Genomic DNA, 13,420 nt, shown 5'->3' on the forward strand with positions numbered 1-13,420 from the left:
CCTGGTCTACACATGTCTGCAGTCTCTCTTCTGGGGATGGTATTGCTTGGACATCTATTCAAAGCTAAGGAATCTGCAGCTAGATGTCGCTATCAGATGGACAAGTTACTTACCTTCGGTAACGCCTTATCTGGTAGAGACATGATCTAGCCGCAGATTCCTTACTGACCCACACACCTCCCCGCACTGCGGACAAGGTTTTCGGGGTCAGGGCTGATCCCTTTCAGGGCCCTATCTGTTTAAAACACACCAATGTCAGTGCATACATGGCTCCACGCTCCTGGCGTGGAAAGTCGTAAAAATTAACTGACGTAAGTGCTCCGAAGTGGCGCCTATGTAAGTGACGTGGAGATCACAACGACTGATACAACGTCACACAGAGCCGACCAATGCCACCTACCAGCACACAAGGGTATTGTTCGTAAAAAAATCTTCTGGATCCAGTCAGATGCATGGGAAATTCAAAGATAAGGAATCTACGGCTAGATTATGTCTCGAAAAGAGGAAGAATTACCGAAGTTAAGAAACCTGTCCATTATTGTGTTCAGCTGAAAAGCAAAGTGTGTGCTTGTATAGCAGCCAACTCCCTTTTGGTGGGAACTTCCCGTTCCTAATGAGTGGTTGCCAGGTTAGAGCGGCTCCAGATTAGTATTAAGATTTGGGCCGAAAGAGGGGAAAGTCTAGAACACCTTTCAGGAAAGGAGGCTTCCACTTAGTGTGGGAACACCAAACATTCACAGCTGCTTAGAAGTAACAGCCATGCTGCCTACGGAAGGGCAGAGTGAGAGACTGACAGCTACATTTTGGAGGGTGGGGTTGTGCTTGGGATAGGACAAATAAGGGAAACGGAGTACCTCCAGCGAGGGAGGAGGGATCGTTACAGTTTATACAAAAGGCTGCTTGCTTTTACCTGAAAGAAGATTATATGGGATCTAGATTCCAGGGGGGAGAAGCGTGTAGCGCTACCGCTTGAGACAGAGAATGTCATGTGTTCCTTTACCTCTGTCTTCCTCTGCAGGCACACAGCGAGAAGAAGCAGCGGGTGCGCTTCCAGCTGGAGATCTCGAGTAACCCAGAGGAGCAGCGCAGCAGCATCCTGCACCTGCAGGAGGCCGTGCGGCAGCACGTGCTGCAGATCCGCCAGCTGGAGAAACAGATCTACTCTATTATGAAGGTGAGGATGGGATCAGGTTGTCTGGCTTTGGTAGGGGGTGGTATGGATTCGCAGGATGGTCCTCCAAATAACCCTAAAGAAAATGTTTCTAACATTCCAAAGTTTCAAAAGAATCCATCAACAAATAGTCCACTGAGTTTTATCATAATAAAGAAACCCAGTTGTTCCTGAGGCTGAAATCAAACGTACACGATTGTCCGTCATTACTCTACATTGGGATCATTTCACAGAAGCCACAACATTAGTAGTCACTCCATCAGGAGTACTTTAGCATCACATGTTGATGTTTTTTATTTAATAAATGCGTGTTTATTTATATATTCATTGAAAGAGACAAATGTTAAAATTATGTTATAGTTAGGTGTTGAAATCAAAGCTGTTAAGTAGATAAATTTGAGAGAGAGCTGGCAGAACAGCATGAATCGATTACCTGGATAGGCTACTAACAGATATTTTCTGGAAACTAACCTATGAATTAATAAAAAGGTCTTCTAGACTGAGAGGTTCATGTTGATGCATTTCAGTCATGTGCTTCGTAACTATCTTACCCCGCACGAATTGAACAGAATTTACACAGGTCGTTCTATGGATTTGTCCTCAATGCAGACAGAGAGGAGCTACGTTTACACACTTGGCATGGTATTGTGACAAAGTCATGACCTACTGGTGGGAAGTAATGGTAGGATTTCATGGTACGACAGGAATTTTCCCCAGCCTCTCCTTTTGACGTTGCCTGTTGGTCATTCTAACTAAACCCAAAAATAAGAAGATACAATATAATTTACTTAGCACTGCTATTAGCGAAAAGGCATGTAGCCATGGGCTGGGTGGGAACTAGGGGACCGGTAGTGTCACTCTGGGTAAGAGACATGATTGAATGGGCACTGGCAGAGAAGATGCATATTAGAATGGTTAGAAAAGACGAGAAGGTGAACGAGGATCTGGAATCATGAGGAACCACACTGCCAGCATTTGGGAAGGCAAAGAGTGGAGGGAGTCAGACACTGATAAGGCCCAATGCAGCAATAGGAGGCATCCAGGTCTATTACTCCTATCTAAGGAATGGTGGGAGGATGTGTAGGTGAGCGAAAACAAGCGGGAGGATGGTATATCTGTAGACAACAGAAAACCTTTGTATTATTTTGAATGAAAAGGTTAGGTTGTTGAATAATGTATTGGATGACTTTCAAAGGGCCCCACAACGACATGCATGATGTAAAACTCTTTAACAGGATGCACAGAGAGTAAGGGGGTATGTTACACAGTCGTTTTTGGTTTAACATTGGTACACTAATGTTTCCTATTGACAACAAAAAATGCAAAAAATAAATATTTTCAAAACCTAGCTGTTGCAATAAGACAGGAACATGCGTTCACAAATAAGTAAAACACGACAATATGCCAATTTTAGTTTTGTCAGCTAACTTTAACTTGCTCCTCTATCATACATTTCTTTTGACCTCCCATATTACATCACTCATGTCCTGCTTTCGCAACCCTCTGCATGCTCTCATTCTGCACCCCCATTGCGTTTTTTCCTTTAAAGATTTTGGGGGGAGCGCAGTACTCATTAGTAATTTGAACAATGATGTTTAAGTCTGCTGAGTGATGTCATTAATTATGTCAGACAATGTGCCACAAGTGATGTACAATGTGAGCTTGCACCCCATGGTAACATGCAAATATCCTTGGAAAAGCTTTCCTGATAACGTAATACCATAGGGAAGATTATTTGCACATTATTTCTGCCACAAGTACCGCAGTACACCATGGGAGTAATGTGCTGTATCCGACGGGAGCACCACTGGACATATGGTCTGGATACTTTTTTTATGTTAATAACTAATGGGGCCCTCACCACAAGTGCCTTGAAAGTCAGGGTGTCACTACCTGCACCCTTATGCCTTTTTTCAAAACATTTTCAGGACACTTGGACTGAGTCCTCAGGTCGTGCAATGGCCTCTGCAACAATTTTTTGAGCTGTTGTGGCTAGCCAATCAGATAGAGCATCTGGCAGAACCCATTGGCAGACAGGGGGAAACGCACTGTCACACAATGTGATCTGCTTATTTTAGAAATGTTCGGTACTGCCAGGGTCCGGTGATACAGAACAGTCCAGATATCACTAACTGAACAAGAAGATTAACCCCTTCATGATCACTGAGCACATCTTTTAAAAGAAATTTCTCAAATTACTGAGAAGAAATACACCAAATAATGAAAATCATGCTTTCTGAGTCAAGTTCTGGCCTTCTGCCAAGTTTGGTGTAATTCCGTTCAGCCATTTTTCTGTACTGAAGAGCAAAGTTTCCAGTGGAAATTAAAATGGGAAATCGATGTTGTGGACCCAACCCCCTTCAATTTTTAGTCTACAATTGACAGATAATCACATGCAGTTTATTCTCATGCCATCTAGTGTTGTGCCCGGATGTTTTCAACTTGACTTGTTTTTCTTTTAAAAAGTTTGTATCGGGGCGTGGCCCAGATGGCGGGCTGAGAGGTCGCACTTGCTGAGAGCTCCCGGGCCCCTGTAACCCTGCACCGCTCGCAACCGCTGATTTCCCCCCGGATCGAGCGGTGACTGAGCCTGGAGACCCCTGTGGTGGTGTGGAGCGCCCCGCCGGAGGTGCGATTCTGACCGAGATAGCCTGGGGCGGAGCCCGCTGGGCGGCTTGTGTGCGATCCGGAGGCCGCGAGACCTTCAGGCTTGGGGTCTCGACGGTGTGCTCTGCCGACTGTGTGTGACCTGCTGGAGTGTCTGCACCGCGGTGTCCGAGTGGGTGGCGAGGAGGACTCCGCCAGCGGAGCGGAGCCGAAGGGAGGAGGTCGACGAGAGCGGAGCCGAACGGAGGAGGTCGACGGAAGCGGAGCCGGCCTCCGGCTGCTACGCAAGTCCGGGGCTTGAGAGCACTCGCCTCGTGCGGCCGTTCCGGCCCAATCCGGGTCGTGGCGGAGTGGTGTTGCGCCTCCGGAGCATTTATTCAACTAGGCGTGCCGGCCCCGGCTGCCTACGCCCCGCGAGCCTGACCTCTGGTTGTGTCTCTCGCCACTGGACTCGCGACGCGGGTAGGCCTCACTCCCTGGGCGTTGGCCCATTGACTTTAACGGGCGGCCATTTTGTGAACTCCGGACCGGCTGCCCGGCCTTGCTCGGGGCCTCGGTGTGACGGTGCTTCCTGGCCGGAGTATAGCTGCCCTGGCCCTGGTGACCTCTTCGCCGAGCGACGGCCATCGGTGCCTTCCGCGCCGCCAGAATGTCGAATACCAGGGGTCAAAGGAGGGGCGATCGGACTTTGCCGGACATGTTGGGACGCGGAGCCCTACGCAGCGGAGGGAGCCAGACCGCCACGACCTCCCCGGCCCCTTCCAGGGGCGCTGAAGGCGGGGAACCCCCGGTGACACGATCGTTCCTGGAGTCGCTATTTAGCTCCTTGCGGGAGGATTTTCAGACTTTGAAACAGGAGGTGGCCGGGGAGGTCCGCGAGATACGGAGAGAGGTGGACTCCCTAGGGGAACGGGTCAACACCGTGGAGGAAGCTGGTCACTCCAGGGACGAGGAGATCACCCACCTGCAGCAAGAGGTCCTGCGGCTGCGGGAGCAACAAATTGAGCTGCAGGCCCACGCCGAGGACCTCGAAAATCGGTCCAGGCGGAACAACATCAGGGTCCGAGGCGTCCCGTCCGGCGAGGAGGGTGAAGACGTGACCGCATACCTGGAGGCCCTCTTCCGTGCAATTTTGGGGGAGTCTGAGGATTTTCAAGTTCGCATCGACAGGGCGCACCGGGTGGGCCGCCCCCGCAGGGCTACGGCGCCCCCCCCGGACATTTTGGCCTTCCTGCCGGACTTCCCCCTGAAGGAGCGGATCCTCCGCGAGGCGCGGCGGCAGCAGCCTTTCCGATTTCGGGACCACCCGGTGGCCCTCTATCAGGATTTGTCTACGGTCACACTGCAGAAGAGAAAGTCCTTTAAAATCGCCACGGACTTCCTTCGGGAGCAGGGGACACAGTACTCCTGGGGGCACCCTTTCCGCCTGATTTTTCGGTGGAACGGAACATTGCACCAGCTCCGGTCCCTCCAGGATGTCTGCGCAGTGTTGGGCATCACAGCATCGGATACGGACACCCCGGCGCCGCGCCGCAGGCGAAGCACTCGAGATGGCTGGCAGCAGGCTGGGGAGAGGCGTTCCCCGCCTCCGGAATGGCCGGACTCGCTCACGATTCGGGCGTACATGTCGGCCCCCATCCAGGAGGCCTCCAGAGTGGCGGTGTCCGGTGAAGTGGCCCTGACGGCCTGAACTTACTCCGGGGGGAGTCTACACTAGCCTTTTCTTATTGCAGGTGCGGGGGTTCTGGGGGTGGGTGGGGTAGGTTGGCGAGTGCCGGTGATGGTGGCTGGACGTCCACTAGATTGATTTTCCACGGCCTTGTCCGATAAGGACCGGACTGGGACAATGACTTCTTTGAATGACTTGAGAAGCGGGGAGCGGGAACGGGAATTGCAGGGGGGTGTTTTGAGTTTGGGGTTTGCAAGGGGGCTGGGAGTTGGGAGCGGTGTGGGGTTGGGTGTGTGAAGTTCCTGGGGAGGGGGGGAGTTCCTCTAGTTGTGGGGTTTTGGGGTCTGGGGACTGTACTGTGCCGTAGGGATGTCTGCGTTTGCTGTGCGCTGAGGTTTCGTGAGGTGGCCTCCATGTTCGCTTGCTGGGCCTTGTCCGCCTACACGTGCGTTTCAATGATTTCCCTCCTTGATGGCTCTTAAAGTTGTTACTCTGAATGTGAAAGGGCTGAATAACCCGGTTAAAAGGCGGGCGGTACTGTCTCTGCTGGAGAACTCCCAGGCTGATATCTGCCTGCTACAAGAGACCCATCTGCTGGCCAAAGACTGTCCCAGAATGCGTACCCCCAAGTTCCCCACGCAGCTTTTCTCCTCCAGTGCTTCCAAAACGGCAGGGGTGGCACTTCTGTTCTCCAGGGGGTTCAGGGGGGAGATTTTACATAAGGTGGCGGAACAGAAAGGGAGGCTTTTGGCATACAGGATTAGAGTGGGAGGCTTGGTGCTGATTGTGGGCTCTATCTACGGCCCCAATGACCGTCAGGATCAATTCTTGCACAGGGCACTGGAAGACGTGGCATCCACCTCTGATAGGCACATAGTGTTGGGGGGAGATCTGAATCTGGTATTCGACGCGGCTCTAGACAGGTCTGTGCAACGGCGCCACCAGTTGGGAGAGCTTTCGGGCTCGGTTCGCACCCGGCTTGAGGAGCTGGACTTGCATGACATGTGGCGCCACCTCCACCCTACTACCCGCGCGTACTCTTACTACTCACACGCACACAAGTCCTATGCGCGGCTGGACCATCTACTTGTGTCGGGCCCGATGCTCGTTTTAGCCTCGAATGCTGACATGGGGGTCCTCTCTCTTTCCGATCATGCGCCGGTGGAGGGTGCCTTCAATCTACCCCCGGTGGCTCGACCGAGAGGGGTCTGGCGACTGCGGGACACACTATTGCACAGACGGTCGACGGTGGAACAGATTCGCGCCGCCATTGCGGACTTCCAGCGCGTAAACGATAATGATGACACCTCCCGCGCGACGCAATGGGCGGCCCTGAAGGCTGTGCTCCGTGGCGAATTTATCGCTATCTCCTCGGCGGAGAATAAGGATCGACAGCTCAAAAGGGACGAGCTTACCCGGAAGGTGCGGGAACTGGAGCAGGTTCATCACAGGACGGGAGCCCCCAGGATTTGGAGGCAGTTGAAAGCCGCCAGGAAACTCTTGTCTGCCCTGGACATGGACCGGGCGGAGTACGCGATGCTTCGTCTGAGGCACAAGTACTATACCGGTGGCGACCGATGCGGACGACTCCTGGCCAACAAGCTCAGGGTGCAACACCAACAGCACCGAGTGAAGGAGCTGGTTAACCCGGCCGGAGGTTCTGTCACGGAAGACGAGCAAATTGCGGACGTTTTCCGTAGTTTTTACGCAGACCTCTACACTGGCGAGCCCCCTTCCGCCCGGGCGGAGGCGGAATATCTGGAATCGGTGCCGCTCCCGTCGTTAACGCCGGATCAGGTCCAGTATTTGGAACGGGAGATCCGTATCGAGGAGGTGGTCACGGCGATCTCCCGGCTCAAACCGGGCAAGGCCCCGGGCCCGGATGGCTTCATCCCTCTCTTTTATAAAACCTTCTGTCAAGAGCTGGCACCTCTGTTGACCCGCCTCTTCAACACATTCTCGGAGCCGGGTGCCATTCCCCCCGAATTTCTTCAGGCCACGGTCTCCGTGATCCCGAAACCGGGCAAGGACCGGACTGCCTGTGGGTCCTACCGTCCTATCTCGCTGCTGAACACGGACTTGAAAGTGTTCACCAGCATATTGGCAGCGCGCCTGGTACTACATCTGCCGGGCATGGTCGACTCGGATCAGGCAGGCTTTGTGCCTGGCAGGCAGACGGTGGACAACACAAAGAGGGTGACTCATATTCTTGAGAAGGCTTCCAGGATCCCCGGGGAAAGAATGCTCCTTTCCATAGACGCGGAGAAGGCTTTTGACAGGGTGCACTGGCCCTACCTGGAGAAGGTCTTGGGCAAGTTCGGGATAGGCGAGAAGTTCCGGCACCTGATCTTCAACTGCTACCGATTTCCGTCCGCGGTGGTCCGAGTGAACGGGGGCAGTTCCCGGCCCTTTCCCATAGAACGGGGTACACGACAAGGGTGTCCACTGTCCCCTCTGCTCTTTGCTCTTTATATGGAGCCGTTTGCTCAAAGGGTTCGGCAGAACCCCGATATCATCGGAGTCAAGATGGGCGAATTTCATCACGCAATTGGCCTATATGCAGATGACGTCATTTTGACGCTCGATGACCCACGGAGGTCGCTGCCGGCTTGCATTGCGGAATTGGACCTCTTCGCCGCGGTGGCGGGCTTTAAGGTGAACCTCGGGAAATCAGCTGCCCTCGACATTTCGCTCGCCAGCGCCACCAGGGCGGATTTGCAGAGGCTTTACCCTTTGAGTTGGTCCAGGGACCGGATTCCGTATCTGGGGATCCTGTTGGCACCCTCCCTCCCGGCGATGGTCACGGCCAATTATGCGGCTCTGAGCACGAAAATCAGAGAGGAACTGGGTCGGTGGGATAAGGGCATGTTGTCGCTGCTAGGCAGGGTGGCCGCAGTGAAGATGACCCTCCTGCCTCAGGTGCTATACCTGTTTAGGGCGTTGCCGCTCCAGCCCCCCACAGGGTGGCTCGCGGAGACTCAATCAGCCATTGCGCGGTTTGTGTGGCAGGGCCGTAGACCACGGATCAAAAGGAACATCGCTATGCTGGCGCCTGAATCTGGGGGCCTGGGGATACCAGATTTACGGAAATACTTCCAGGCCGCCCAACTTCGCTATCTGGTGGAATGGAGCCGGTGGGAGTCAGACAAACACTGGCTGTTCCAGGACCAGGCGGTAGCAGGCAGAACGCTACAGGAGGTGCCATTCTTGAGGCAGGCTCATCGACCCCCTAACCTCTACGCATCTCTTGTGACGCGTGTCCCACTTCGGGCGTGGGACTCGGTGGCCATTAGGCATGAATTCACTACCTTTCCCTCTCCCTTCACGCCGCTGATGGGCAATCCGGACTTCGGCCCGGGAACTGAGCCTGGCGCTTACGATCGCTGGCGGGCGGCCCGCTGTTGCACTTTGTATCACCTGTATGGCCCAGAGGGTGTCATCCCCTTCCAGGACTTACGGCGGGACTACGGCTTCCCTGAGACGGAGCACATGAGGTATATGCAGGCGCGCCACTGGGCGCTACAACCCCAAGTGCGCGAAATGGCGACCGGGAGTTCACGGTGTACGAGCGCTGGTTAATCACTCGCACGTCGGACGCTAAGCTTATCTCTGATTTGTATAAGATGCTGCAGCCCCCCCCTTTCACATTCACAACCCCGGTCGGGAGCGCTGGGAACGGGAGCTCGGACGGGTGTTGAGTCACACAGAATGGGACCACATCTCTTACCGCTCACGCCACTCTGCCTATCACACGGGGCTCACGGAGACCTTCACCAAAATTTCGACCTATTGGTACCGCACCCCTGAGAAATTACATGAGATGGATAGGTCAATACCGGGTACGTGCTGGCGTAACTGTGGTCAAGCTGGCACGCTTACACACATACTGTGTGATTGTCCCCTTTTGGCTTCTTACTGGGAGGAGGTTCTTAGCGAGGTGGATAAATGTTTTGAGATAGAGCTGCCACGGTTCCCTGCCTATGTCTTACTGGGGTTGCCGAATGGGTTGATGTACCCCCTCAGGTCTAGAAGGGGTAGACAGATTGCGATAGCTCTAGGGTCAGCGGTGCAAAACATTCTCATACACTGGCGCTCTACCACTCTCCCCACTGTTGTCGGCTGGCTGCATAGATTGTGGCATGTCCTTGGCATGGAAAAAATGTCCTTAGTGGCTCTGGGGGATACGGATGCTTTTGAGGAGCTGTGGGCGCCTTTCCATGGCCTGTTGTGTTCTGAGTTCAGGGAGATCACCTGCCCTAGGTATCTCAGGCTGTTACGGCTGACACCGCCACCGAATCCGCCTGTTTGATTGGTCGGAGTTGGTGTTGAGTAGCGGAGTCAACCGGAGGGTTGCAATGAGGGGAGAACAGATGGTCATTGGCACAGAACAGGGGGTGGGTTGGGGGGCAGTAGTTGGGGGGTTTTGTTGGTTGGGTAGGTTATGGAGCAGGGTTGTTTCCCCACCTCTTTCCCCCCCTTTTTCCCCTTTCCCCTTCCCCCCCTTTCCCCTTCCCCCCCTTCCCTCTCCCCCTTCCTCCCCCCCCCTTCTTTTTGTTTTAACCACAGGCGCGCAAGCTGTGTTTCCATGCCGGATGGTGCCTACTGAGGGGTCAGAATTGCTTTGATGTATCTAATGTACCGTACGCTTTGATTGGGGGGCACCTGTGGTTTTTTCTTTTTCTTGCCCTGTTGTTTCCTTCCTTACCCTGCTTCAATAAAATACTTTAAACCTAAAAAGTTTGTATCTCAAGGATTGTTGTGACCTTTACAGGACCTAACAAGAAAAGTGCCATTATTATCCAGTATTGGGGTATCTTTAATAGATTAATGTGCTTGAATCATTTGCCATCGTCGAAGTGGGAGTCCCACGGTACCATAATCAAGCAGTAATATAAAACTTAGCATAGGCTATAATGGCCCTAGGCCCTCACTTTAATAGCCTATCTAAGTCCATTTTTTTTTTTTTTTAAAAGGACCAAACTTGAACTATAACCAATCAGCTGATGGCTTTCTCTAGAACACTCTTAAGAGAGGCTGAGTCCCTCAGAATTTCATGGCACATTGTGTGTGAAGGAAGTCTCCCTGAGCTCTGCTCAGTTTTTATCATTTTAAAGCTTTATTCAACAGAATATTGATGACATGTCTAAAAGTAAAGGCCTTTTTCATCCGTGCAAGACCTGTTGGAAGAAAAGACTTCATGTGGATGACCCACATAAAGATAGCCGTTACTGCCTTCATCCTAAGCATGAGGTAAGGTAGTGCAAGGTTTTCTGCATTTTCTTCTCAAAAAAGTTGAAGGACAGGGAAGGCAGGCTTCTCATCTGGCTTCAGAAGACCCAAAAAACGTCATCTGAGGAGAACAGTTATTCTTCTGGCAAGTCTCACAAGAGTGCCAGATGCTTCAAAGGAGCTTTTGAGCAGTGTAGAAAATCTATCAAAACTTCCAATGTACCTCACAGCTCCAAGAATAAGAAGAAGAAAAAAAATTCTCCTCAGCGACCACTTTATCTGGTCTCTCAACAACTTCTGCCAGAGAAAGAAACCGTCCACATTCCTCCTCTGTCAACCCTTCTATGACGCAGAAGTCTGCTTTAAAATCTCCACCAACTTCAACTCAATTCAAGTATCGTCGATGACCACTAACATATCGTCATCGAGGCCGTCGATGACTGATAACAGCTTATCTTGACGACGAAGATCCAGGAGTCTGCAGAGTTCCCTCGTTGTTGACAATCCCTACGACATCACTGCCATCGACGCGGTTTCCAACGATGGCTCCTTCGATAATGTCTCCATCAATGATGTCTCTGTCAATTATGTCTCCGTCGACTGTGGTCGTGTTGTGATGTCTCTGTCGATGACGTCTCTGTCGACTGTGGTCCCCTCGGCGGTGACTCCATCGAGAACAGTTCCTCCAGCGACACCTCCATCTATGATCTCCGGGACCTTCCTACACCCTGGAGTCACGCCACCTGGCAAGGTCTCACCCCTGCCTCTTAACCACCTACTCAACATTGAAGAGTCGGATGATGATGGCCTGCTCTTTGGCGCAGCTCACTGTTCTTCTGAGCTGAATGTCAAATGCCAGGAGGAAGACGAAGATTGAGGACAAAGGACAATATTTTCAACAGTATTATCCTCCCTCGTCTAGATATTATCAGCAATGTGGATACTACTCTGACCCTCCTCCTATGCGGGACACTTCACTTCTTCCTGATTCCTTGGTGAAGGGTCTCCAAGTCATGCTCTCAGATTATAGGAAGCATTTCCCACAACTTCCAGAAGAGCAGCATATTGATCCTCCACCATCACCACCTGCTATCCCTCTTGTTCCGCCAGGCCTTCAACCGCCAACTACACCTAGGATGACACCTGCATCCCATGTCAAATTATGACCACGGAAGGACCCTCCATCCTTGGATGAAGAGATGTAAGAGGTAAAAATTCCGACAGTCCCAACTCCATCCCCAGCTCCACCTCGCCCGACCGATTCACCTCCCGGAGATATTGGAAGTTTTCATAACCTAATGCTGAGAGCTACAACAAGGTTTCAACTTCTAATGGCAGTGAAGCAGGCTGACTGCTTTCTCTGTGAGTTCAAAGAGTAGGCCAGACAATCTCTTCTCTCTATGCCAATTGTTCACTACATTTGGCAAGAGGAGTGAAAATCATGAACAACCCTGCCATTGTACCATCTGTCCTTCCGTATCACGACAAGAAGTACAGGGTGCCTGAGGATTCCCTGTCATGCTTGACAGGACACCCCAAACCTGACTCCGTTATCTTGCAGGCAGAGCAGCGGAGGTCGAAAAACCCAGGTGCTCGTACTTCTGCACCACCTGATAATGAGGGATGCCTCCTGGATAATATAGGGAAAAGGTTTTCGGCCATGTACGCAATCACAGTGAGGGCAGCAAACTCCCTTGCCATCATAGGCCACTATGAACGCCAAATGTGGTCTGATATTGGGGATATCATCTACCTCATTCCTGAGGATAGTCAGAAGGAAGCACAGAAGATTCTGTTGGAGGTAAATGGACATTGTCCAAAATTTAGAATGCGCCATGGACATTACATTCCAAGGCTTTCGTCAGCTAGCCGGCACAGTCATTTTAAGACGCCATGGGTGGTTAAAGGTGAACTAATTTTGACTGGAGTCCCAGTCGAAGATTCTAGATATGGTCTTCGATGGTGCCACACTATTTGGCAAGCATATAGACGACTTGCCATTAAGACTGACACCAATACTGCATAGTCCTTAGGCATGCTCCAATACCACGAGGTGCCCTTCAGAGGAGCACGTGGCCGTGGGCTCTCATCATACAAGGCAGATACCAGCGCACACAGCAGTACCAGCCACAATACTGAACAGGATACCAACAAAAATCATATAGACAATCCTCTACAGCTGGTTTCTTCAAACAAGGGCCTCATAGATGACAGCCCACTCTGAGCCATGTCACCGGTCGCAAATCTTGTCTTTCTCAAGGTACCAGCTGTGACATCTTCTCATCCCATTGGTGTGAAGATATCCCATTACCTCCCTCACTGGCAAGCCTTCACCTCAGAAAAGTGGGTATTGGACCTTGTTACCTATGTCCATACCCTGGAGTTTACACAAAGACCACCACCCACACCGCCAAAGAGAGCCCCTCCCCCCTAATCTTCACTTATTGAGGAAAGAAGCCCTCTTAATACTCTCCAAAGGGACAATAGAGAAGGTCCTAAGGCCACAGAAACTAGAAGAATTCTACTTCCCTTTTTTTCTCATCCGCAGGAAAACCGGGGAGTGGAGACCGATCCTAGATTTCCGGAAACTAAGCAAATTCCTCCGCAAACAAACCGTTCGGATGATCACTCTCTGCGCCATCCTCCATGGACTCAACAGCGGGAATTTCATGATATCCCTAGTCCTGGAAGATGCCTACTTCCATATTCCCATCAAACCCAAGTCCTGGAAGATGCATACTTCC

The 13,420-nt window shown here is 51.9% G+C and overlaps 1 protein-coding gene across 1 annotated transcript in view; it reads left to right on the forward strand.

The window, feature by feature from the left end:
• Positions 1 to 13,420, forward strand: part of BLTP2 (bridge-like lipid transfer protein family member 2) — a 604,102-nt gene that overhangs the window by 483,223 nt on the left and 107,459 nt on the right. The window contains exon 30 of the mRNA XM_086955158.1: positions 1,019 to 1,174. Within this exon, the coding sequence (XP_086811284.1) occupies positions 1,019 to 1,174 (156 nt within the window). The remainder of the gene's footprint in view (positions 1 to 1,018; positions 1,175 to 13,420) is intronic.

This window comes from Lissotriton vulgaris, chromosome 2_1 (assembly GCF_964263255.1).
Source record: "Lissotriton vulgaris chromosome 2_1, aLisVul1.2, whole genome shotgun sequence".
NCBI lineage: Eukaryota > Metazoa > Chordata > Amphibia > Caudata > Salamandridae > Lissotriton > Lissotriton vulgaris.